The 25,080-nt window shown below is 43.8% G+C and overlaps 1 protein-coding gene across 1 annotated transcript; it reads right to left on the reverse strand.

Moving 5' to 3' along the window:
* Window positions 1-188: 188 nt before the first annotated feature.
* On the reverse strand, window positions 189-12,602 carry TOP3B (DNA topoisomerase III beta). The gene is made up of 17 exons (XM_065739299.1): window positions 12,533-12,602; window positions 12,128-12,259; window positions 11,036-11,142; window positions 10,262-10,336; window positions 9,166-9,362; window positions 8,615-8,771; window positions 7,405-7,518; window positions 6,429-6,519; window positions 5,960-6,114; window positions 5,631-5,736; window positions 4,853-4,999; window positions 3,969-4,142; window positions 3,073-3,201; window positions 2,591-2,740; window positions 2,149-2,249; window positions 1,695-1,896; window positions 189-701 (listed from the first exon to the last, which is right to left on the reverse strand). Exons 1-17 carry the CDS (start codon window positions 12,600-12,602, stop codon window positions 220-222), a joined length of 2,589 nt encoding a protein of 862 aa, XP_065595371.1. The 3' UTR covers window positions 189-219.
* Between the last annotated feature and the right edge of the window lie 12,478 nt (window positions 12,603-25,080).

Here is a 25,080-nt window from a genome sequence, read left to right on the forward strand (position 1 = left end):
CTTTGTGTTTTCTTGTTCTTGTTCTAATTCTAATTAAAAGCTTGAGGGCTTAGTCACTGACTGATCATTTAGAAGCATTTCTTTCACAGTTAGTCTTGGATTGTTGCATACCTGAACTTTTCTAAGAACAGGAAAATGATGAGGAATACTTAAAAATGAACAAAAAGAGAAAAAAATTGTATAAGAAGTTTATTTATTTATTTTTGCACCGTGTGACCGTTATACAAAGTAAGCAGCCAGAGCTGCCATTTTGTCCTTGGGTTTCTTTGGGTTGGGTCTTCCTCCAGGCCTCCGCCCCTTTCCTCTCCCTCGGCCTTGCCTTTTTCCCTGTCCACCACGGTGCATGGGGTGCCTCATGGCTGCATGTTTCAGCTCCACCAGGTCTTGAAACACAGGGTCGCAGAACACACAGCCTGCGTGCTGAGTCTCATCACCAGGTAGAGGAGATTTGGCTTTGTTAAAATCTACGTCCACGAGAGCGGCATCGCACAAGTCACAGGTCTCAGGCGACACCCGGACCCTGTGGGCGTTCTCAAAGAAATGCACCATCACATTGCATTTGTTGCAGGCCATCTTCCACTTGGGACCTGACGTTGAGTCCAGCACCAGAACTCCATTCTCACATTCAACGCATTGCCCAATTCCAAGCATGCTAAGGGAGTGCTGGCATGTGGGGTGGGTGCACTCATTACATCCCATTCCTGGTGGAAGAAGAGTGAGACTGTACCATTGTGGAACCCCCTGTATGACCACTGCTCAGTTCACAGAAAGCGAGACACAGAATTGAAGGACAGCTCAGCGTGGTACAGAGTTTGTAAACCACTGCACAACAGAACATAACTCTAAAAGGCATCTTGTCTTCATGTCTTCAGAATAACCCCTTGCTCCCGACTGCATAATGGCTCCTAGACAATGCCACTGTGCAGTACAGAGGGTTTGGATAAATTAAGTGTCAAAAAAGCATACGTTTTCAATTAAAAGTATGACTCCTAATTGCTTTTCACAGTTACACTGTATGCTGTTAGCATAAGACATTTTTAGTTATAAAAAAAAGATGCCAGAAAGCTTCTGCTACTCATTCAAAGCCTCCAAGTGTTGCCTCAAATAGCTTTTGATCTCACAGTACAGTAACTGCTATTTTTTAGCCCCTTCTTATAGCCTTCAATAATTTTTGACACACCATCTGTATCTCTGTATCAAAATACAGTTCTCCCATTCTCAGGCCTATCCTTAATCTACAGTCTCATCCATATAAGCCAGAAAGGTCACCTTCTGTGCACGTAAATCAGTTAATATTGTATTTTCTTCATAAAATCTGTTGTGGTTTATTCAACATTCTGAGTAAGAGTTTTCCTAAAACCTTCAGGACACGTGACCAACAGCAAAGTGTTTCTCCAGCAGCTCCACGTCAGCCGTTTTAGAAGACGACAACTTCAAAGCAATGGCTACTCTTGCAATATTTGATGTCATGCCCAAAATGCATCTATTTCAGCAAAAGCAGCTTTCACTAAACTCCAAGACCACTGAAGTAAGAACAATAGTCAAAAGCCCACCAGCCTCTCTTTCTTCTGTCTTACAGCAAATGTAGTAACAGCAGCCTCTCTCATATTCCAGAAAATACACGGGGTATTTTCACAAAGGTAGCTAACATTTGAGCTCAACCCCCTGCGTTACTTTTTATTTTTATTGTTTACCTTTTTTCATGTCCCTGAAGGGAGGATGGTTGTAACAGTATGGACAGAGTGGGTAGCTCTTTCCTCTGGATCCAGACGACCACAGAACCAGCTCAAAGTCATCAAGGGGGCAACGTAACTCTTTGTAGAGTTTAATTGTACCATTCTGTGGGAGACTGTAGGTATCATCACAGTGAGAGCAGTGCAGACGACTTGGTTTGGCCTGGAAAGAGAATGCGAACCTTCAGAACAACTGTATTGTCAGTAGGGTTCAAAACTTGCAGGAAATCCAGCTGTGACCGCTCTGATTTGTACTGCACAGAAAAACCTGGATCAGGCTTCGCTCTTCCCCCTCCTGCCCATCAAGTGCATTCCTGACAACCATATTTGAGTCCACGTTCAATAACGGCACGAGAATTTCTAATCAGTGCTGCTCAGCAAGTGAAATCTAAACACAAACATGATGGGAACTTACCTGAATATACTTCATAAAACGATGGCATTTGCCACAGCGGGAAAGAGGTTTTCCCGTGGCAGCCAAGGGCGAAAATGACACTTCCATCAGCTCATCCATACCTGGAGAAAAAAGAATCCCATCTGTTAGAATTCTTACTCCTAAGAGGAAACCTTGCACACTATAATTTACAGGACCAGTGAAGAACTACTGGGAATTAAAGTAGTTTATTCACAATACGCTTCCTTGTTCAGATGAAAAGCTTTTCAACACTCACCACTACACAGTCACAAAATACATTTGAAACGGAATGGAGACATGATCAAATATATTTCCTTTTGGAAGCAACAGTCCTGGCACAATGTTCCAACAAACCCCTAGAAGCAACCCTGCGTAAGGACTTCATAATAACATCTTTACATTAAGTAGTTGTAGGGAATTCCACGTGTACAACAAGTTTTACCTGCAATAGAATCCACAAAATAGTGAAATTTCCTTTTGAAGATGTCAAGGGTGTGCTCCAGGACCTGATGGTAATTTGCTTTACCCAGAGCTATTAAGTTGAGCTGCTTCTCCACAGCACTGCGGATTGTAGGAAGAACTAATTCTGCATCTACCAGAAAAAACAGAGACAGTGGCAGATAAGCAGCAACAGAAGACCACGAGCAGAGGTAAGAAACTGCCCATGTATAAACTGATATCAAAATAAATAAATTTAGATTTTTACAGATTTTAGAATTAGTAATACTATCCTAGATGGGTGTATCTTTTTAGACAAACATTATACAATGACAAAAGCCCCTGACATACTGAAAGAGACGAAGAGTAAGAGGATTATAGAATCAGAGGGGTTGGAAGGGACCTCAAGAGATCATTGAGTCCAACCCCCCTGGCCAAAGCAGGTTCCCTACACCAGGTAGGGTTGAATGAGAGCATTTAACTGACCTATTTTGTAATAACCATGGACCAGAACAATTCCAAGGTTTGTAGGCTTTAGTCTTCGACCACTCTCCACTGTGACATAGTTTCGCTGGCAAATGTTGTTGATGTGAACTGGAATACTTGCATCAGTTCCTGCCATGCAAAGGAAGACAACATAGCCAAAGTTTTCACTGAATTACAATGACTGACTTCCCTGGTTTTATGCCGTATTATAGCACTTCTGAGACAGCTTAAAGTACAGATACCTTTTCGCCAATACCCAGTTTCCAGTGGATAATTTCTCTATCTAGTAACATATATGTTCCTTTGCAGTTCTGAGATGTCTGAAACACATTTTAACCTTAATCCTTTCATCTCTTCTAAGGAATTAGTGATGGGAAGGCAGCTATTCTAACAATCACTTACTCTGGAAAAATATAGTGGGAAAAAAAGACTGTGTTTGTTTGGACTGGACATGTTTATGAGAATGTATTCAAGGAAGCGAGTCAGACTGAAACAGCAAAATAATATTGTGATAAATTCTATAATGAAATAGTTAAGGACTACTGTAGCCAGTGAAACCTAGGCAGGCTGTAATGACAGGAAATCATTTCTAACAACAGGAGGTGCATTCTTCTACACAATAGCTCTTCATGACACAGAAGTGATGAGAGATTACGAAGAGACTTTGCTTTGGCCAGAAACTAGGGATAAAGATAAGATGACTGGAAAGCAGAATTTACCATCCACTAAGAGGTGCTACAGGCATTGTGGCTTGATAGGAAAGAGTGCATGACTGGACTTGTTCAAATGAATACTGAAAGGTCATTACCAACAGAGAAAGTCCAGAAGGGCAATTCAGACCCTCTGCCCTCTTAGTAGATGTATCACAGGATAACGTATGCTAAACAAGTTCCTACCAATGCCATGCTTTTCCATCAGTGTGATGAGTTCTGCTTCTGTCAGGTAGTCAGGAGGACTGGTTTGCATTTCCAGCAATTTTATTTCCCCAACTGGGAAGAGATCTCCTTTCTCACAGCAGGGAAGGCTCTCTTCTAATGCAATGCTGTGCCAAGGCATAATTTCTGTGAACCCTGGAGGTAAACAAGATAATTAGAGCTTATCTTCACAGCTTTCAAAAGGCTAAGACATATATTTCTAATTTTAACATGTGCCACAGTATGCACATCAAAGTTGAGAGGCTGTTTGCCATTCCTTGCAGACAATATTTGAAATGCTATATCAAGAGATGGGATCTCACACTGCACCAAAACTGTTTGGTGGATAACTTGAGTCCAGCTGATATATGGAGAGAAAAATTATACAGCAAAAAAAACCCAAACAACCAAGGTTTTCCTCAAATGAAAGCACAGTGCCACAAGTCTTACCAATGGTTGGGAAGAGTCTCTAAAAAAGAAAATGCAAATGATAAGTTGTATTAATGCAACAGATGATGGGGACAGCTTGTTGTGAACATTTCCCTGAGGGTACTACAGTCTTTTTCCCAAGGCTCAAGGGAAAAATAAAAAATAAAAAGGCAACTGCAGTCTGAAAAAAAAGGTCTTTACACTGATAAGTGTTGCATTAAAACTTTCAGACTGCCACATGGAAAGTACGTCCTTCTCTAGGGTAATACAAGTAAGGAATTGACCACAAAGACTCAGTCCTTGCGACCTTAAATAAGCTCCAGAAAAAGTCTTAAATTCTATTTGCCTCCAAAACTTCATTTTTATATCTATTTAATGTATTAATGAGAAAAATAATAAACTGTAGCTAACTACTTACTCCCTGGTGTTATTCTTACCTGGCGAAGTTACCACTTTTCCAACACAGGAGAAACGTTCAGGCCCAATACTGAAAGAAATGTTTGTTTGTAGGTACTTGCAATCAGCACTCACAGTGGCAATAAAATGCCTAGTTATGTACTCATACAGCCGCCATCCATCTCCACCTGAGGGTAAACAATATCTTACTCCCACACATCAAGTCCTGCAGCACCACACAAAATTTGCACTAAGATATCAGATTTCCACTGAATCCACAGGGAAAACTGGTACATAAAAGAAAATAAGATCCAAAAGTCCATCCAGCCTCCCCCTTAAAACTTCCTACCTGTAGAATCATACATGTTAGAATTCATTCTATGTGATATTAACCTGTACTTGGCTTTTTTTTTTTTTTTTAAGTATGTTACCAACCAGGTTGCCTGACAAACTAGCTTAGCAAAGACAAGAGCTACACGCAGATGCTCCTGGAGAACAGCTGCTAATTCAGTCAGCCCATGATGTGATTTTGAAATGTCTTTGAATGAGAGGATCAAGTAGGAAAAAATTAAAAATAAAATAGAAGTCACCCTAAGCTAAATCCTAAAATGCGATTACAGAGGCAACTGACACAGTGTCAGCATGAAGTTCTGCTCTTCACTGTTACTAGAAATTTAACTTCAGATAAAGTCTGCTCTCCAGTTCTTGCAATTCAGGTAATTCTCTTTTACATTAAAACACCTAGACTTCTATTATGGCTTATAAGCTCCAGGAACTGATTTCCTCACAGTGTTCTAACACTATTCAACCTGTCTGTACCTAATTCTACTTCTGTTGCAGCTTTCATTGGAGTGATAGGAGGATGGTCCCCTGCATCATGGCCTTTCCTGGGTCGATTGATGCCTTCTGATAGTAGTGCTTTTACCTGGGTGAAGGAAGAGAGAGAAAACAGGATGAAGTGGATAGCAGGTCTCTACTGTCAGGTTAGAAGATTTTTTGAGATCAAATCCATAACTATAATATCTGTAAGTAAAAGCAGATATTTGTTTGCAGAGACCTACAGTTCAAGACATAGCAGGTAAGATGTTCAAAAACACACACTAGAGAACCATCTTTAGAACAGTACAAGTTTTGCTTAATGTACTTACAGTATCTGCCCAGTAAGGATTATTAGCTTGTTGTCTCAAGCATCCTTTCAAGTCAAAGTTTTCTGGATAATGGGTAGTTTCTGTTCGAGGGTAGCTAATATAGCCCTGCGTGTAAAGACGCTCTGCTATTTGCATGGCATGTTGTGGACCCATTCCTGAGGTGGGATAGGAGAGAACAAAATCATACAGCAATCTGTAGATGGTTTTGGTTGCAGTGTCTTACAGCACACCTTATCAAAACATTCAAATAAATTATGAATTAGTTTGTCCTTTCTGCAGGACTTCTATCACCTTGATCTGACCCAGCACTTCCCTTTTGACAAGCTTGCTAAACTTGCTTCCCCACAGCAATACATCGCAGGGAAAGGAGATCTCTCAAAATATATTTGATGTGGGCTTGATTATTTCAGCTGAGAAGCCAAAGTATTTTGCTCTAAATCAGTTTGAAAATCTGAACTTTTACACGTACCTAAAGCAGAACTGGCCACTCGTAGCATTTCTACCGTGTTCAGAGCCAGTGGTCTCTGCTTCACCTTCTCTTTTTTACTCACAGATTCTACCTAGAAAATAGCATTTTTCCAGTAAAAGTTTTGAAGTTTGGTAACTGATAAATGTATAGTTTCCATTATGACTAAAACCATGTGGTACACCTAACGTGATCTGCTTTTGACAGATCTGTGATTTGTTCTGATTGTTTTCCTTAGAAGAGTAACCATCAAATAAGGTGGAAATCTGACTGGAGACAGTTCTACCAAATGCTGAAGTTGCAGCCCTAGGGTCTCTTCATGCTATGGACCAGATCACACCTACAACGGGATATGCAGGAAAGTCACTTATTGCTATCTTCACTTCCCATTTAGCTCAGTAGCACGTGACAGTGCTACAAGGATTTAGTGCTTAATCCAAGTAATGGTCCTAAATATAAGGACCTAGATTTTTAAAAGCTTCACGCAGCCTCTGAATGTCAGTAGCTGTAAGCACTTAAATCCCAACATGCTGCCAAACAAGTACTGGACAGAACTACAAAGTAGTTGGCTAAAAATATTGTACTATATACAATTAAAAATCTAACTGCAGGAATGTTATTATAAATTCTGACCTACACAGTGTCTTGTGGAAAATAAAGGTCTGCCTGGAGAGTTCTGAACTGCATCTCTCAGCACGTTTAACAATGAAGACTGCTGATTCCTACCACGAACGACGACCATTTCCAAAGACAATATTAAGAATGGGCTTTCTGCTGAGATGACCATACAAATACAATACAAACTACAATCAAGAACCTTTTGACTTATCATTTATATGAAGTTGAACGGAATAAAAAAGATACAGACGATATTTCATAACCTTCTTCACCAAAACAAACAAAACCAATATACAGCAGATGAACTATTAAGTAGTATTTCCTTTATGTGAAATATGTTCTACCAACACTAAGTAAATACCTTTGCTTCCTTTGCCATCTTTGTTATGTTCAAGAACATCTGAGCAATCTCTCGATCAAATACCCTCACTCTATCCCAATCCAAAGTGAGAGAACTTTCTTTTTCAGGGTTCACCTAGTGAATTAAAAACAAACAACAAGAACAAATTAATTCCCATCAACACTATTACTAGAAGTGTAGAATGCACATTTCCAACAAGAATCCAGAGAGTGAACCCTAGTAACACCTGTTCTACAGGAGCTCCAAGCATGCAGGTGTACTCTTTTCCCTGTGGCTTTTGAGAAAGAGAGTACTTTGAGTCTGGGGCCAGGAGAAGGACTGGAATTATTCTTGCAGTTAACTGAAATGTGGTACTTGTTTTTAATTCCTGGAATAATAAAGGCAAAATGGGCAGAAATTCAAAATTTATCATTTTGTCTTATCAAAATTAATTCTTTGCATTAAAAATAAAATGTATGTAGGTCACATTCTAAGCCCCACCTACCAAAATAAATATAAATGCATGTGCATGAAACTCCCTAGAAACAGGTACCAATTATTTCCTAGCATGACACACATAGATGAGATGTGTCAGGAAATAGGTAAGAATAGACACTGAATTTCACCTTTTTTAGTTTTTAAATTTTAACATCTAAGAATGGCAACTTTTTACCATCCATCTCCCATTTATTTACACAATCCTTGTCATCACAAGCAGTAAAACCATGTTGGTTTGCTCTTAGAGCCTGGACAGCAGCAAGGCTATAAAACTGCCATAAGCTGCCAAAGCATTCAGAGGACTCAACTATCAACACAATGGACATTTTATTTGCTTTAAAATTCCAATACTCAGCAATACCAACACTTGCTGGCAGACAAATTAATTCTTGGATTCAAATTAACACCACAGTTGGTCCAAGGACCCCAGGGAACAATAACAAGCCATTTTAAGTAGTCTTTCTGGCTGAGTCTAAGCTTAGATGGTTAGCACTGATGAGTTCTACAAGCAGCACACAATAACCACTTGAACACAGAACTGACATCCTCAAATCTGTTCTGGAGTGGTGAGACACATATGAACTGAATGAAAATACACAAGCAAATTGTAGGCACTGTGAATTCTTGTCAGCAGCTACAAATTTATGAATGGACAAAATGAAAACACTAAGTGCATTTCTTTGTATATAAGAAAGAAATCATGTTTTAAGCAAACAAGTAAAACAGAGCTTACTTTAGCTTTCAGCACCCAGTAAGTCTCAGGCTTAAATGACTGGATTTTGTCATGCCTTTCAACGCAGAATCCAAGTGTTGGTGTTTGACATGGCCCGAAGGAGATGAGGGAGCTGTCTAAATTTCCATATTTCCCCTGAAAATACTTAGTCTGAAATCTTAAGAGAAAAAAAAATACAGCAACAACTACATTAATATCCTCATTCCCATGCAAAGCAACAACTTTCAGGAACTTTTCCAGATATGTATGAATAATCCACTGAGTCACTCAGGGGTATATTAATTAAAAAAAAGGCATTTTCAGAAACGTTACATCACTGCATAGAATTCTGCTTATTCACAAGGAACTGTGAGAGGAAGACATAAAATAAGAATATACCATAGATGCTGACATTACTTTCTCTAGCTCAGTTAAAGCAATGACACATTTTTTCACTTCACAGCATAAAACTGGTTTGTTGCTCAGTAGAATTAGCCAGTGCAGTTCTAATGCACATTCTGTGGACAGAGCAGCGTTCCCTTCATAAAACCATCTGCAGTCTGTGCTGTCACCTTGTAAATGCACAGCCAATTCTAAGATCCAGCTCCTGGCGGGCATCCACTGAGAGGGCTTCGTTGCGATTGGGTTCTCCCAAATGATTCATGGCATTGCAGATGTCTGTGTCAGTAATAGAACTGAATTTAGCTCTATAAATCGTCCTTTCGGTGCTAGGAGGTTTGTTCATAACAGGAAGAACAGCATCAAGGACCTAACGAGGATCAGAAGGAGATTCTATAAGTAACTGAAAGCTAAGGGCTTAAGTCAATTCTTCCCTCTGGAGGGAGAAAAAACAGAACCAAACCAAACCCTCCCCACAAAACATCTGCTGATGCAAAACTGTTTTCTTCATTCAGTAAGATCTCATGCCAATATATTAGCTGATAAGAACAGCATTTGTCTGAGTGCTCAGAGCATATCAAGAATTAGAAAAAAAACAAAAGATTTATATGTCAAACAGCAACTGCTGAAAGTGAAACACTATTCTTAGCTCAGAGCAGTTTCACCACTGTAGCTGCAGCACTGTGAACACCTGATGAATATGTATCAGTTTCTACCCCGGTTGCCAGGGCAGTTATGAAATGGTAGTATTTAAAGAACTTAAATACTTGATAAAATGTGCTTCTTTAAACAAGAGAGAAAAAAGCAGTTGACTTCTGGAAACAGGACTAAAAAACAAAAGTCTGCACACCAAAGTTTTAGTTCTGTATCTGTAATGTGCAGAGTTCCAACTCCTGCTGTAGGCTGACATTCACCAGCAGCCCCTATGCTCAGAAGTGTCTCAGCAGCTAGGATAATAGAAATTAATTTGATAAGGATGGCCAAATAACTGCACCAGCTGTGAAACACACTGATTCTGACTGAAAGCACTGATACGTTTGAACATTTAAATGATCTTATTCTTCATCTCTGGTGGGCAAAGTCAACAAAATCAATTATACTCCTTTACCGACATCTTAAGAGCTCAAAAACATAAGCTTTTCCACCAAGGTTCTCCATGCATTTAAATTTTTACTCAACTTAGTTTGAATTTGATCATCTATCCAAAGAACAACACACTGAGAGCACCATATGCTACAAGTTAATACATTATGGTATTAGAAATCTTACTTCAAAACAGATGTTTTCTCCCTCCTTATCACAATCCAGCCACAAAACAATGCAATCACAGCGTCTTCCCTCCACCTGTAAGGGAAATTAGCAGTTACCAGCACTCAAAAAAATAAAACCTCTTCAGTAACTGTATGGTTTTTATTTCTGTTTTACAGCTCTGAAGATTGATGCAATTTATTTGGTGCAAAAAAGAGTTGGAGGAAGAAAGCAAGTGACAAGAAAACAGCATGTAATTGCAGAATGGATTAAGAGAGAAGAAAGCTGTGGTTCACAGAACCACAAGTCTGCCTACAACATCCTTTCCTGCAGGATCTGACAAAATCCATAGATCAGCTTGGCTCTACAGCAGCGGATGACCCCTGAACTCCTGCTCCATGCTGTATGCATGACCTTGGGCACAGTCCCTTCCCCTTTCTGTTTTAATTCTCACATCATTAAATCAAACAAGAAACAAACAAAAAAAAATCAAGAACCACTTTTCTAGCTCATAAAGATGCAAAGAAGGCTAAACTTATCCAACAGAAACCAGTCTTACACCAAACACCTTCTTTCCAGAAAGAGTATTATTTTGAAAAAGGATCCAAATTATCGCTTTCTTCACAGAGTGGTGCACGTGAGAAACAACCAATAAGCAGAGCTAATTAAAGGAGGCATCCTCAGGCTAGGCCTTCTGTGTGCTCTTAGAAGGCAAACATGTATCCAATACATGCATGGATCAGTTTGAGATTGAGATTGATATGCATCTCAAGTACATTTCACAAGGAAGAATACCTGTAAAAACTTCACCATGGTCAGTTTGGGATTAGCTTCTTTCTTTTCTGTGGGAGCTTTGCTAAAAAGTTCTGCTGGATCCACCTTGTCCCAGCTGTTATATTTGCCTGAAAAGCAGAAGCACATTAAAGTAGAGCTGTAAATAAAGAGTAGAAACCCCAGAACATCACTTTGGCTTTCAAACTGCATCATGGAAAGCTTTCTATCCTAATGTATCTTGTTTTACTGGATCCCAAGTGACCCCTTAGCTGTCTGTGTGAACTCCAGCTATATTTTTGAGACACAGCAGACAGAAGAAAAAAGATATACTACCCACCTTTCATAAATGCTAATGTGAGCTACTAAAAATCCTCCTGTTCCTGCAATCACTTATCAGGCCACGGGAAGGGAGCTATTTTTCCTGGCTCTCACAGTGCATGTAAAAGGTGCACACTGCACTCTGTTTTCCACCACTCATGGCCAGCTGTGTCTCAGCCCTATTACGCTGCAAAGCATCCTACAGCACCACCTTCTCATATCACTGTATTTGTTCATTTCCCTTTCTCAGAAGTAATTGTTCATAACATTGTTTAACAATTATATGACACTGTACTCCTTCAAAGCACTGTATAAATGACTCAGAATTTAGTCACCAAATTTTGTGAAGTAGTTAGCACTATAAGAAACAGAGCACTCATGTGAGTGATTGAACACTTCAAAGCAAGTTAGTGTCAGGCTTTGTTGCGTGCGACCCTTAGCACATCCCTATTTTGCAGGGCCATACTACGGTGCTTTAGTAAATATCCCTTTGGACTCTGCATTCCTTAACTACCTTCCATCCAAAGTACCAAAACATTTGTAATAGTTAGCAGATTAAGACTCATAATATAATTCAGGTGCTAAAGATATGTTGCACACCCACAGTCACACAGGAAGCCAGGGGGCTGGAAACAAAAGTTAAAAACCGAAAACCGAAGTGATATTGTCATCCCTCCATCCACTCCAGTTCTCCTTAATGCTTTTCCTGAAGGAAACATCATACGTGGAAATAATTAAGTCCTTCAAGATTTTACAAACCACATCAGTTAAAGCATATAAAGAACAGACAAATACCTATGAAATCCAAAGTCATGACATGACCACACACAGAAGTCATCTTGAAATGGGCACTCTGCCCCATAAACGACCCAGTGTACTCATGCACAGAGCATGCACCATTCAGTCCCTTGCGAGAAGACATGTTTCCTGAGAGAATAAGACCACAGTTAACAACAAAATAAAAATTAAAAAGCAATAAAAAACAAGCAGTGAAATAATCGTTATTTCTTTTGTAATTACACCCCTTTTCTCTCGATCAGACAACCAGGACCTTCCTGATCGTGCAGTTCTACTCTTTGATCAAGGTGCTGTTCCAGCCAATTATCATTTTAAGCTTTTTCTGCGCCGAGCTCAGCGCTCCCGCATCGCCTCTATTTCCTGCCACCGCCAGAGCAGCGGGAACCGAGCCGCCGTTCCTACCCCTGGAGAGGATCTTGGCGATGGACTGCGCCAGGGAGGGCTTCTCCGCGACCATCAGGACAGTCCTCATGGCGGGACGCGAACTGACACAGCTTCAGCGCTTCGCTTTCCCGGAGCCCACAGCTCGCGGCGGAAATGCCGTTCTCAGCCCGAGGACACAGACCGCCCCAGCAACGAGCAACGCGCGGCTCCGCGGGGCAGCCCGCACCTCACGGCGGGGAACGGCTCGGTCCTGCGGGCAGGCGGACCCCGAGGAGCCGCGCCCGAGCACCCGCCACGCTCGGCCGCCTCCCGGCCCCGCGCCTCACAGGGCGGCCATTGCGCCCGCTTGCACTGCCGGGGCACGGCGCCGGAAGTCGAGGGGCACGGCGGCACCTTCCGTCCCGCCCGCCGCGCCAGCGCCCCCTGCGGTGTGGAGGACCGGGGGAAGCAGCGCGCAGCGGAGCGCGCGTCCGCCGCGCCAGGAGCGGGCTCCCCTGCAGTGGGATCGGTGACATGCTTACATATACGTGTTACCAGGGAGAGCAACAAAACCAGGGCTCTTTATTGTTGGCAAAGCTATGAGTTGTTAGAACAAATGCGCTCTTCAGTGCCCGGTTCCCTTTGACATCTGGAGAACACCTGGAACAGTCAGTATGCAAGTTAACACAAAGCCTTCAGGGATGTCACATACATACTTTTCAGTTTCCTCCACGATAAGCCCGCTACAAAACCCACCACCCGTTCTCCTTTTCCAGCGCGCAGCGCTTCTCCTGTCCCCGTCGTGCCTGAAGGATCTTCCACGGCCGCGCTTCGCCACGCGCGGCGCTCACGGGGACGCAGAGCGCTGCCCGACTCTCTGAGCAGCTCCGGCAGCGGGACGTTGCACCCAGCGGTGCACCCCGGGCAGCCTGGCTGCTCCGCGCGGGGCGGGTCGCGCCTCTTCCCGAAGACGCAGGGCAAGACACACAGCTGGCCCGCGCCCATTAACAAATTGATGCTGATTAAGGGTCAGTTCTCAGACCAGAACAGGTATAGGGTGCGCAGTGCTGCCCTGTGCACTCGTTTCCTCTGCCCCGCTGTGCCGCTCCATCTCCGCAGCCACCACGACAGGAGGGGCACGGTAGCAGCTGCCCCATCGCTGCTTTCAGCTGCACGGGTCCAGGTGAAGGTTAACCACCACCAAAAAGTCCTCCGGCTCCCCTGCCACCCTCCGCGTGTCCCTGCACACCGGCACTGCCCGCTGCCAGGACCACGGGCCATGTGCACAGACCGAGCGGGTTCCCCGTGGCCATCGGGAAGCGCTCCTTGCGCCGCGCGGGCGACGAACAGCAAAGCAGCAAAGGCCCGGAGTGCAGCGAGCAGCCCCGTGCCACGGCCGCTTCCCCACGGCCGCTTCCCCACGGCCGCTTCCCCACGGGCATTTCCCCACGAGCATTCCCCCGCTAGGGAGCGGTGGCGGCGCGGGATCGGCGCTGCTCGGCCGGGGCCGTCCCGGGGCGGAGCTCGGAGCCGCCTGGAAAACGTCTGCGGGTCGGGACCACCTCGTCCTCGCTGTTGCCTGTAGAGCCCTGTGTTTTCCGGCACCGTTTATTCCTGGGTAGTTTCAGTGGGTGGTTATTTAAGCAGCTACAGCCCTCTTCCTGTCGTCCGTGTCGCTTCAGAAGAGCTCACCCCGCGCCTGCAGCCCCGGGCTCCGCCTCTGAACGATAACCCCTCGGTGCCCGGAGCCTCGGGCATCGGGGCAGCTTTCCTCTCTTCAGGGGAGTTCAACAGATCCGTTCGCAAAGCACGTTTTAAGGGCAAGATAGGAAAACCTGCGGAAGTACCATTGCGGAGAGCACGGTCACTCCTGTTTTCACTTCTCTTGGCTCATTCTTGGCCTTAGGGTGACTTTGCCCTGTTCATTTCCAAACACACTTGAAGAGACAGTCATGAAATTAATAAGTATCGACAGGAGGATCAGGCAGGCAGAAACACATCTGGATGGATGCCACAGCCATTAGAAATGATGAAAATGCAGGTGATGAAAAAAAACTGTTTTTCTTCTTTTTTTGGAACTAATAAAGAACTATGAGGCCACAAAAATGTGCCTGAAATCTTGAGGATGAGTCTGGTCTCCAGATACTTCAGAGATGGGAAACAGGAGATAGAGACAACATACAGAGAAATAACAGCTCCCAAAGTATTTTGGATTGAAGCAAAAATTTATGTGCTCCTTATAAGAAATAATAGTAATAATAATAGTAAAATAACAATAGAAAGGAAAGAATAAGGAAGAAAGTGAATGCTGGCTGCAATAGGATATTTTGACTTTCTGGACGTACACACACAACATATCATAGGATCTTGACCCAAATTTCCCCTTGGGTAGCAGTCCTTTATTTAAAGAGAAATGGAAAAGCTCACAGATAACCAAAGCTCTATGTTAGAAGATATCCAGGCTTCAGTCCCATTCGTATCCAATGTGCGTTTGCCAGTTCATGCAGTGCTGGGTGGGCAGAAAGGCTCACCCACTGAAATGGTGGGGGAACACGTCAGATTGAGCAGACTGCAAAGCTAGAAGTGTCCATTCATCATCTGAAGCATTTCTTCAAATTTTAAGGCTTTCTTAAAATTGATGGAGGGATGTGGGAAGGATCCATGTGAATGGGAATGGATCCACAGGGATGAAACAAGAGAAACTAAGCACACATACTGTGTTCAGGTTTGGTCTTGCAGCAAACCCTGACCCAGCCTAGTCTGGGCACTGACAGTAATCCATGGTCCAGGTTGGATAATCCCTCTCCAAATGCAGTCTGAAATAAGAAAACAAAACAACAACAAAAAAAAAACAGTGCAAAAACAAACAAAAGCAACATGATGGTGAGCATCTGAAATCCATACCGCACATCCCCGGCTATCATCTATCATCTGCACTAATAGCAATTCTTTGCCTTGGAGCTGTGGGGTTGCTGTTACACTGATGTGGCCATGCCCTTTGAGCTGTGACTCAGTGGCGGTATACATTTCGAGCTAACGTGCATGCTTGTGCTGAAGTCCACATTGCATCTCCACTGTTTGGATGCTGCTGTGGCTCTGGACCCATGCCACAGCTCCCTTGCCATGAGCTCCAGCAGCCCTGCAGCCAGCACTGGGCACACACAAGGGCAGGGAAGGAGCAGACTCACTCTGTGAGTGTTAGAAAACCCCTTCCCTCCCTCCTACAGGAGGCCAGCATTTCCCTCACTGTTTACAGTTAGAAGTGAAAAAAAGAAATTAAGAAGAGCACAAGTGGGTAGAAATGTAGAGAGGAAGGAGCTGGCACCTTTGTGAATCACATCCTATTAAGACCATTACTATGGCAATGAAAACCTCTTTTACTCCAGTTTTATCCTCCAGCTGTGACTACCTAACCCCACCTGGAGAGTAAGGGCCATACACCTCCCATTCAGACTACCTTCAATGAGTTTGTTAGCCCAGAAATAACATCAATCAGCAATTGTTTTTGAGGTAGGGAAGTAACTTGACAGATTCTTTCAAGGGAGAATTAGGTTCCTAATTATCTGTGACCTTGCGTGTTTCAGAATCATTATGGCCATTACAGGACATCACTTGTCTTTACTTTGACTGTTCCTGCTTCCTTTGCATTCCTCAGCATTTTCCTATTGATTTTCAAAGAAACCGTTGGGCTCAGTGGAGGAGGTGAATCCTCAGTATCTCCAGCAGCTCATAACCGGAGTGTGGAATGAAAAGCTGTGTATTGCAGGAGTGGTGAAACCTGGAGCCCTGAGCTGCCATCTGGAGGTAGAGACAAAAGCAATGCCTGCACTGCAACAGGATGGGTTACATGTTAGGGCAAGGGCCCGAAAAATGGTCTGGGACCCTGCTGGGATAACTCAGCTTCCTGGGATCCTCCTGATGGACCGACATCGTGCAAAGTGACAGCCGGCACAGAGCCGTGTTTGCTGGATTTCCCAATTGGTTGGTACAGGCGCTGGAGGGGAGTAGAGCTGTAGCTCTTGGGATGAAATGGGGGCAAAGCGGAGAGCTTTCCACGGTGACAGGGTGGTGTGACTGCTCCTGGCTGAGTATTTTGAGATTGCATTCCTCTTTGCAATTTGATAGCTTCGGAGGTATTTTAGTGCTGCCGTCATTGTATCACCTGAAGCTGATGAGGGAGAGGCTGGATGAGCAGTGGCAACATGGTATTCTGCACACATATTAATCAGGAGCTGGAGCTGAAATCAAAGAACAGCCAGCTGTCGAGAACGTCTCCGTGGGAAGCTCCTGAGGTCATTTTTCCATAGTTTTCAAAATAACATCTCTGCAGAACTGTCTGGGAGATACTGTGTCAGAGACGCTCCGCTTTAGGCCTCCATGGGCGAAGTGATGGAAGGGGTTAACTGGGAAAGAGGACGGGGAATCCGGGAGACGTTTTCAGATACCTGGGGTACCTTCGGCTCCAGAGTTCTGACCTCTGACTCTCAAAGTTTATCAGCACATTCACTAATCAGAGGTGTTTAATGGAACAGCCGCATGGATTCCTGGCATTCTTGAAACGTTATAACCCTGTCAGTTGTATGAAGACGAAAAGTCTCTCGCTTTTGAACTCGCTAGAGTTTGCACTGTTGTAGAAGCCTTTGATAAATACTTGCTGGATTTCTTACCTAGCTGCTCTAATCGGTGCAAGGTCATCACTCCAGGGGAAAAAAAAAGGTTTTATTCTGTGAGCGTTCACCACTTCAATGGATCAAATCAATGTTTGCTCAAATTGTGCAGTGGAAAAAAAGCATTGTGTGCCTTGTTGAGGAAAGCTAGCAGATAAAACTTGAATTTTCATGCATCATTTCTTGTGTTCTTTGTCAGTAAAAAACAAATGTCAGATATGCTTCTCCACAAACCTCCCTCACGTTACTTAATTATCTCACTCAAGGACCCAAAGGTTTTTATCAACAGAGTCCACGTGGGTGTTCTTCCTCCTCAGCTCACGCTGGAGAGCTTCAACACAAAGCTCTGGATCCAGTTACCACCAGGGAGCCAAGCCTGGCTGCAGGAATGTGTGACCCAGACCTTGCCCAGAATTTAAATGGACCCACATCCACATGGGCTGAGATGCCTAAGTCACTTTCATAAATCAAACTAAATTTTGGCAATCACCTTGGCCATTTTTTTTAATTTAATTCAAGCCCTTGATACAAACATATAGCATCAATGTTCAAGTAAGAGAGCTTGCATTTCGAGCAAGAAATACTTTTGTCAAACTTCTGGTGAATGAGCTCTGTCGAGAGCAAGTCTTGCTGGTGCAGAGAACCAGGCTTAACTTGTCAGTGTAAGGCAGCCTTGTCATGGGGGTCCTGGAACAACAGGCAAGAAAGGAACCTGGAAGTACTGGGAGTTAACAGGTGAGTTGATGGCTGTCTCCACTACACAGCTTTTAAAAGCAAACAGATCACATAATTTAGGAAAGGTTTTGTAGGAAGGCTCACATTTACACCAGAGGCTGTGACTCAGTGTAGTAGACCTTCCAGCAGGGCTTTCAGGTGACTGTTCCTTTTTCAACTTCACTGTATTGCTCCTAGCTCTCTTCTACCATTTTTCCTGAAGCATCCTCTTTATTTTCAGACCCCACTGGCTGGCAGATTGTTCAGCCAAGCTACAGGTACTTGTACTGAGGTGGACGACAGCAAGAGCCTGACCCTTCCCGAGGCAGGGGAAAAGCACACACAAAAAAGTGAGGTCAGTTCCTGCACATGATGGGAGCTCAGATGCTGCTGCAAAACCAAACATTGAGCAAAACTGTGTCACTCGTGGGCCAAAGCACTGCCTACCAGCACACAGGCAGGTGGCAGCTCGCAGCAGTGCAGCAGGAACTTGACGTTAGCTGCAGAGCTGCATGCACAGAGGTGGACTCAGATCCTAGAAGGTATTTTGTAGCAGAGCTTGGAACATCTTGCTCTTCTTGTTACCTCTTCTGACCTAGCAAATGAGAAGCAGGATAGGAGTGATTTTTATATCTAGGTCGGATCTTAATCTTTTTCCCCCCCTTTACTACAGACTCACTCCCTCCTGTTTCCTCTCTGCTCCTATCAGGTTTGCCTTTCGACTGCTGATGAAATTTTGTCTGTAATTTTTTCCTCTGTCCTCTTCAGCCCAGGGAAGAACCATTGGTACTGAAGAGGACCAATTTTTTCTTCATTTTCTTTCACTGTTCTCCTTCCTCCTTCCACCATACTCTTGCATCTGACTGATGTAATGCAATGAGCTATTTAGAACCATAGAAATGTAAAGTGCCCATCCAGGCCAGATTCTTTGATTTATTTCCCCCCCTTACCTAGCTGCAGAGCAGAAGTTAGTTGAGGAGCCACTGGTGTAAAAGTTGGATAAACCTCTGTACTAGTGAGACTCAGATATGTGCCTCCAACTTCACGTTCCTCTGGTCCATGAGGCCATGGAACACAACTCCATAGACACCCATGAGACAAATGGTTTCTGCATAGGCCCCAGCACTAGCTCCTCTATCTGAGGATGTGCCATTCTTCCTCTGGTCTAAGATCTAGTGCTTTGCCACAGTCTAGGAGTCCATTCCTTACCAACATTTATATCTGTATTTTCAGCTACACCATTAGTATCGTTCAGAAGGAATCCCAGAAGACATTTTGGTCTGCAGTTCACACTTTGGTTGGAACTTGAACCAAGACTAAATGCCAACTGCAGCCACACTGGGGCCCATCCAGTACCCAACACGCAAAGCCCTCTGCAGACCTTCCCCTTGCAGACCTGGATCTCAGCAAGTTCTGCCCTTCAGATGGGGGCTGCACATTGCGAGCTTAGTAATGCTGGGAAAGTACTGGGATTTATTCCTCCACATCTGTTCCCTCCTCCCCTGTTCTTCCTTTTAGGGAAGTGGCAAGAAAGCAAACTAGAAAGTGTTTGAAACCTGCCAGCCCCTTGGAGGCTGAAACATTTTCCACTCCCAAGAATGTTACTGGTTTAAGACTATAGGGCAAATTGCTCATTTAAGGCGAAGCTCATGAAAAGCTAATGTGTCTGTGTGCCTCCTAAGGCTGCAGGTTATATTGGCTGCTGGTGAAAGTTTAATCATCCAAGCTTAAGTGAACAATTTAGCTGAAGTGAACAGTTGGTTTCACGCTTCACTTACTGAAACGCTGAGCCACGAGGCTCCCCGCTCCCTGTGCGCTGGGCATGGACTGCTCTCCACGTGTGTCACTTGTGCCTGCTGCTTGGATTCCTGTGTGCAGTTCAGTTTGAGCTGTGAGGGCCTAAGGTTGACAAGCTGACAGCTGGAGACTTTGGTCACTGCCCCAACAGCCATCACCGTCAGCCTGTGATCTCTGCAGGTTCCGACAGGAGTGGCTGTGATGCAGGGCTGCTCGCTGGGCTATGTGTGTCTCCATCCCTGCACACTTCTGCTTTTCTCCTTGGATAAGAAGTTATTTTTGGCTCTGTTTTACAGTATTAAATATTAGCTCTAGGTTTTCCCCCCTGCACTGCATAATCCTTTTCTGTGTGGGTTTTTATATATTGTTCTTTTGACATTATCACTATCGCATATTAATAAATTAAACCTTTAGTTCATGTTACTCTCATGGGCCAACATATATTGCTAGGGGATGAAAAGAGGGGATTAAACTGACTTAAGATGTTCTGCTCTTGTATCATTCTACAGCAGATGCGTGAGAAGGATCAGGGAGTTTTCCTGGCTTTGTATCATTATATCAATAGCAGAACTGCAGGGTCATAATTTTTATTACACTCTTTTAATAAGCCATTGATGTAGACACATTTTACACCTATGGGGAAAATATCATTATGCTGGAATTGTAACACTGAACGTTCTTCATGGAATATCACAAGGTATTAGGAAAACAAGCCTCACATAACAGCAAAGGAAGTTTTAGCAGGCCTAGGGAGGAGAAGGAGGTTTGAAATAGGAAAAAAATGAATAAAAGTATGTCTGAACATTACTGCCTGGGCTTTGTGAGTTAGTAATCAGCACAGAAACTGGGGAGCTGATCTCCCTACAAGGAGCACGTGTGTGTGCCCGGTGTGATGCTACTTACAGTACAAGCCCTCATTATAAGAACACACAGGAGAAAACCCCTTTGGGGTCTACAGTTTATGCTGAGGTTTCGAGGCTTATGTCACATCTCTGTCTTACTGCCACGTACAGTGCTGAGTTGCACAAAAGTTAAGTGAAGAGTAAAGCAATGTCACATGCAAGTCCCGCATCAGCCAGCTCCAAAACAAGCAAAAGGTTAGAGGTGGCCAGAACATTTGCTTTGAGGTGGAGGTAAAAGAGCTTAAACACTACAGAAATCCTCAAGAAGAAGCAGAATTATAGGGTTGAAAGCTGCAGTTGGAAAGGCAGAAAGCTCCGAGGCACGCAGCTGCTCTACGTTAACTCCGGCACACGTCCAGCCCTGGCTGAGCCACCTCCACTTCAGCTCTGAAAAGCCAGCAGCCAAAGGCACGTGCTTCCCCCAGCAGGTCCACGCAGTGTCAGGCTGCTGCAGACCTGCTACAGCAGGTACCTCTGCTCTGACAATCTCACAGACCAAGAAACTGTTGCCTTAACCGTTCTGCTGTTGCCACCAGGCTGGCTGTGATGCGTGCAGGTCCTGCAGAGGTCTTTCCACCCAAGTTCCACACAGTGACTCCTGGGTTATGGTTGCTGCTTGAAGCCCTGTCAAATGTATCTTAATTTGTTAACAGTTTTGCTCCATTAGGCTGAGTATGCTAAAAGGCTGTAAAAAGTAATAGTCCATTTGTGAGTTTACAGCTGTTAGCTACAAGCGTTAATTCATCCACAAAGAAAAAAAAAAAACAAAAAGAAAACCACTATACAGCTACGTACATTCAGCCAGTAATGAAGTAGAGCAGATTACACAGTGGGTGAGGAAATTGTTCCCGCTGTAGATTTGGTGTATATTCATCTATAAGCAGTCACTCTTCCTGCTCCAAGATAAAAAGTAATAACTTCTTGGTTTTAATCACACTGTCAGTTCTAATTGCTTTGCAGACAACATCACAGGAGTGGGTAATTGGCCCCTTTAGCTTCCCCAGCATAACAGCGTGACTGCTCAGGAGAGGGAAACATTCTCAGCCATTCCAAAAGCAAAAATACATCAGCAACAAGTGCATGGAAAATGAGCCTTCCCGTGCCTCCACAAGTCAAGGTGTAACTGTGCAAGGCAGCCCCCAGGCAGGGTGTCCTCACCAAGCACTTCTCCACTCAAGTAATCCCCTAAATATATTCACTACTGATATATTTACTACCCAGAGCAAAACTCTGCAAAACTGAAATCCAGCAGTGATACCACAAGAACAAATTCCCTGGTCTTGAAGATATGGTTGTCTTTTGAGACAGTTCATAACCATATTGTTTCTTAGCAGGGCACAGAACAAAAAACACCTGATGGCTCTGCATCCCATTGCTGCAGCTCCAGCACATTACAGAACTGTGCCGAGAAGTCCCAGTCCAGCAAAGCGTGTGCTCTGTGTGCACACAACTTCACTTGTGTGGAAGCCAACTGACTTGGGACTCCTGAGAAGAATTTTCCAGCTTTCTACATCAGCTCTGTAGCAATAAGAAATTTCTGCCTGTCTTTAGCAAAATAAACATGTCTGTGAAGATAAGATGAATAGGAAAACAAAAGGACTTATCATAGCTAAACCAAGACTCAAGTGAGACCACATGGAATGGGAAGCTGAGAAAAGAAAAATATTAGAAAAATGCAGATCATATTTAGTGAAACAAGATCGTGAAAGTCAGTGCAAAGCCAGTGGAGGAAGGGGAAATACTCCGAGAGAAATTCAATGTTTTCTCAAGAGCTGCATGTGCTGCATACCCACAGATGAATAAAAGGCTCCAGTAGAAACTGAACAAGATGTGGAGAGGGGCTGAGCTCAATGCTGATCAACACTGCAGCCTTGTTCAAGTAGGAAGCTGCAGAAGCAAGTGTGCTTTGACTATTTCAAGACATTAACAAAGTAATATTTCTCTACCTTAGGCCCTCCCACAGAGCAGCTGGATTCCCGGGCAGATGTGAGAAGAGCAGGGAAGGAGAGTTTCCCTCCACCAGCCCCTATAAAACTCCTAGGCATTTTCACCAGGGTCAGGGAGTCTGAATTCCTTCGCTGCCCTTGTTCCAGCCCAGCTAGGAAGCACTCTGCCTGCTGAAGGCCACACTGCAGCATCTGCGCTTCCTGCAGAGCCTCAGCTCTTGAGGAGCAGTACTGCAAACCACGAGGCTGTTCCTCTCTCTGCCAGGCAGGTGGCTGAGCTCAGAGGGCTGATGACACCTATTCTAAGTCTGAAAACGTTTGCAAAGCAGTGCCAGTTTCTGTAGGATACCAAGTGCTAGCAAGCTGCCAGCATTTATTGCCCCGTGTTTAAAAATGATAGTGTTCCTGATCGAGTTGTATTGATTAGATGGCAATTCTCTGTACAAAGGTCTCTGGAAGAAGATAAAATCAAACAAAAATAAAGTCCCAAGAAACCAAAAATAAGGTAATATGTATGCAAGAATCTCCTTCTACACTGCACAGAGCAGAGAAAGCTCAGGAGAACTTAACTTTGGCTACGCTGTATGTAGAAGCAGGAGACGCAAAATCCTATTTTAGCATTTATCTGGAGGAATGTTTCTACACCCTAAGGGAATTATCCTATGAGAATGGTGAAAACAGGGCCCATTTTGTGCCATGCTGATCCTCAGAAGCATCTGTTTTTCTGCCCATTCAAGCCTACATCATGGTCAGGTGTACACAAACACTGTGGCACTTTCTGCCACATCAAGTTTGCCCTGGTAAAAACTGTTCAGTGAATATTCCAGTGAATATAAGACCAACACTTGGTCCTTGAAAAAGGAACAACAACAACAGAGCAAATACATGTGCTTGCTCCAAACGTCTTGCTCACTGTTGAATGAGTTTTAAGAGAGTAATTTTGACAATGTTTTCTCTGAGTTTCACCTTGCTTGCAATGCATCACACAAAAATGCACTTCAGGAGAGTTCTCCACAATGCCATTGTGCTATTAGAGATGGTGGGAGGAACTGCAATATTTGAGTATCAACAGAAATAACTCCATTGCCTTCCAGAAGGAAGAGGAAAGGAAAAAGAAGAGAGAATCAGCTGATATGTCAAACATTTGTAGACAAATGATGATTCAAAGAGGGGTTATAATAGTACCGAGGCTAATGAGGCACTACAGATAAAATAAGAGAAAAAACTGAGTTCACTTTACAATCTGAGTATATTACAGAGCTAATCAAAAGGAAAGCAGAAAACAAAACAATGATTGGAGGAGTGAGGAAGGAAAAAAGTAGCAAAATAACTCAGTGCTTCTGGGGCATTGCTGTTCCAGCGGCTCACCGACCTGCCTGGAGAAGTTTAAGAGTACTTCTAGAAGTGTTTTAGAGAAGTGCACTGTACTTTCCTGAGTGATATGGTGAAACAATGACAAGGAAGTAGGTTACGTTTCCAGGTCTGATGTTTTCAGCCAGGGGAGAAGCAGAGCAGGGGAGAGAATCTCAGCAACAGCTGGTTAGAGGAATCGTCCTGCTTGCTGCAGAGAAGCATGCATTCATCACACCCATTAATGCAGTTCTGTTGACCAAATTTTTATTCAAGTATTTTACCTGTACTCAGATTTACTCATTACCTTGTTTCCCGATGTGGGAGGGGGCATAGGTGCGATGCTCATATACTCCACAAAGCACTCCCTGCCAGCCAAACCAAGGAATGAGGCAGGCACCAGCAGCCAGCACTTTAACAGGTCTGAGAAACGTCCATCCAGGATTCACATCTGGAGACTGGAAATGAAAGCGAGACGTGCTCAAGGAGCACAGTCACTCTGGGAACAGAGTTCCACACAAGGGGGATCTGCTTCATCTCACGGCCTGCCCAGGTCCCGAGCTTTCCCAAAAACTCGTCCTTAACTGTGGGCACTGAAAGCTGCAAGTAACATTTCACCCTGAAGATTAATTCCAGAAAATGCTTTATGAAGCACTCAACAATCAACGATATTCAGACTTCTCACAGTCAGGGATGCTCAAGTGCCCAGAAGAGGGCTGGTCCTGCAGCTGTAACAGAAGGAGTGAGGTCTATCATGGCAACAGAGCAGTTCTCAGAGCAATATCTGTTCTTGCAAAAAAAACCCTAAGCTTTGGAAAGACCCTTGGAAAGCTTCTCTGGCCAGATACAGCTATTCTTTACTCCCAAAAGCAGCTGTTTGAAGACGACATCTCTTTGTAAGGACAACACTGCAGCTGCACATGCCAGCTTTCCAGTATTAACATTCTTTCAATAAAGATAAAAATAATGACCTTTATCAAGTGGTTGGGCTTTCCTGACCTCTTAAGTGATCACTTGCAAATCCCCCCAGGTATTTTTAAAGGTTTTCAAAGAGATCTCTTCGAAAAAGAAAAGCACAGTGGAAGAAGCTCTCTCTGTGGTAGAGGATTCAAGAAAGAAAATTTTGCACTTCTGTTCCTCAAGAGCCACCTTCAGCCTTGCTCTTGTCTAGGAAGCACTGAAGGCCTTGGTTCATACCTCTGAGCTCAGGG

This window comes from Cyrtonyx montezumae, unplaced genomic scaffold (assembly GCF_038088225.1).
Source record: "Cyrtonyx montezumae isolate F1298 unplaced genomic scaffold, pur_monq_1.0 scaffold_23, whole genome shotgun sequence".
In the NCBI taxonomy this organism is placed as follows: domain Eukaryota; kingdom Metazoa; phylum Chordata; class Aves; order Galliformes; family Odontophoridae; genus Cyrtonyx; species Cyrtonyx montezumae.